This window comes from Triturus cristatus, chromosome 7 (genome assembly GCF_964204655.1).
Source record: "Triturus cristatus chromosome 7, aTriCri1.1, whole genome shotgun sequence".
Classification (NCBI taxonomy): domain Eukaryota; kingdom Metazoa; phylum Chordata; class Amphibia; order Caudata; family Salamandridae; genus Triturus; species Triturus cristatus.
Genome location: NC_140590.1, coordinates 1,821,659,274 through 1,821,661,060, shown reverse-complemented (window position 1 = coordinate 1,821,661,060; position 1,787 = coordinate 1,821,659,274). Strand labels below are relative to the sequence as shown.

General features: G+C 37.9%; 1 protein-coding gene across 1 annotated transcript; it reads right to left on the bottom strand.

Annotated features, from left to right (window-relative positions):
• Window positions 1-569: 569 nt before the first annotated feature.
• On the bottom strand, window positions 570-1,499 carry LOC146813275 (olfactory receptor 5AR1-like). Its single transcript, XM_085615352.1, has one exon. The coding sequence runs from the start codon at window positions 1,497-1,499 to the stop codon at window positions 570-572; it is 930 nt and encodes a 309-aa protein (XP_085471478.1).
• Between the last annotated feature and the right edge of the window lie 288 nt (window positions 1,500-1,787).

The window sequence follows — 1,787 nt, the reverse complement described above, 5'->3', positions numbered from 1 at the left end:
CACTAAGGGCATTCACAAGTAAGTGGTCTACACCAACGAGCAATTCTTGCCCTGGATGCGGTGCGATTAAGGAAGATGAACTACACATGCTCTTTTTTTGCCCTGCTTACAGTAAAGCCAGAAAGTGCTGGTTGGTACCCTTGTGCAAGAACATGGGCTTTGATAAATGTCTTGTTGCAATGAGAGTCCTTAAAACTGACACTTCACCGCACATAGTTTTCGCACTCTCAAAGTTCCTGCTAGCTATGTGGTCCAAGAGAAGTTCTCTCATTACAGTGGCATTCAGGGGTGATTGTATATCATGATTGCATACCCTGCTTGATAATCTGATTTTATGAAATGTTTATTTATCTCCTGTGGTTTTATATATGTTTTAACTGTTTTAACTGTAATCTTTTATGACTGAAAAAATGTCGAAATAAAGATCAAATGAATGAATCAATCATTTCCTAAATGTCATTCACTAGCTTCATCTATTTCTGGTTTCCTAAATGTTTGAAATACTGCTCAATAAATAATTTATTTCAGATCATGCAATTGATATCCCTCAATAAATAACTTATTTCAGATCATGCAATTGATATCCTACCTATGTATTTTTTCAGAGCTTCATTCATATCATTGTTCCTAAGGCTGTAAATCAGAGGATTAAAAATTGGGATGAAAGCAGTGTACACAACGGCAAGCTGCTTATCTTTATCTGGTGAATAGGAGGATGCAGGTCGCACATACATGCAGAACATATACACATACAGAACAGTGACAACAGTGAGGTGAGAGGTGCAGGTAGAGAAAGCCTTATGCCTCCCCTCAGCAGAGCGAATGTTTAGAATTACATAAACTATATAAATATAAGAGATAATAGTTATTGAAAAAGGAATGAGACCTACAAAGATAGCTTCAACAAAAAGCAGAGATTCAATGGCATGTTGATCACTGCAGGAAATCTTCATCAGAGCAGTGAGATCACAGAAGAAGTGGTTGATGATTTTGGAGCCACAGAAGGACAATTGTGATCCCACGACAGCATGGGGAAAAATGTTCAGGAAACCAAGCACCCAGGAAAATGCTACTAACAGTAGGCAGGATCGCTTGTTCATGATGTCAGTGTATCGTAAAAGGTGGTGGATGGCCACAAAGCGATCATAAGCCATAGCTGCAAGAAGGTAGACTTCTGTGCTTGTGAAATACAGAAAAAAGAACATTTGGTTTATGCAGCCAGCAAAGGATATAGTCCTGCTTTTGTCTATGAAAAATGCCAAAAGTCTTGGAAAGGTGACATTTGTGCAAAAAATATCTAAAAAGGACAGGTTCTGGAGAAAGAAATACATTGGAGTGTTCAGGCAAGGTTCCACAATTGCAATCACTATGATCACAAGGTTTGCCCACATGATTAAAAGGTATATAAATAGGGACACTATAAAAATCAGTGGCTTTAGCTCTGGTCTAACAAGGAAACCCACAATTATGAATTCTTTCAGGGTTGTTTGATTTTCCATGTTCTCTTCAGACTTTATCTCCTGGGGAAAAAAAAATTAAAATTAATAATAATTTAATTATTGACTACATCATATTAAAAAAAGGTTCATTGGATTTTCAAGTGTTAAAGAGCAGAAGGTGCAGCTAGACAGGAACTGCATAGGCCTGATTCATCAAATGCACTTTGCAGCACTATAAAACATACAACTAATGACAATTCACACAGTACGTGTGGAGCTTTATGCATCCACAGGACCTATACACATTGGTCCAGGGTTCCTCACCCTGACTGCAGAGTCTCTGCACAT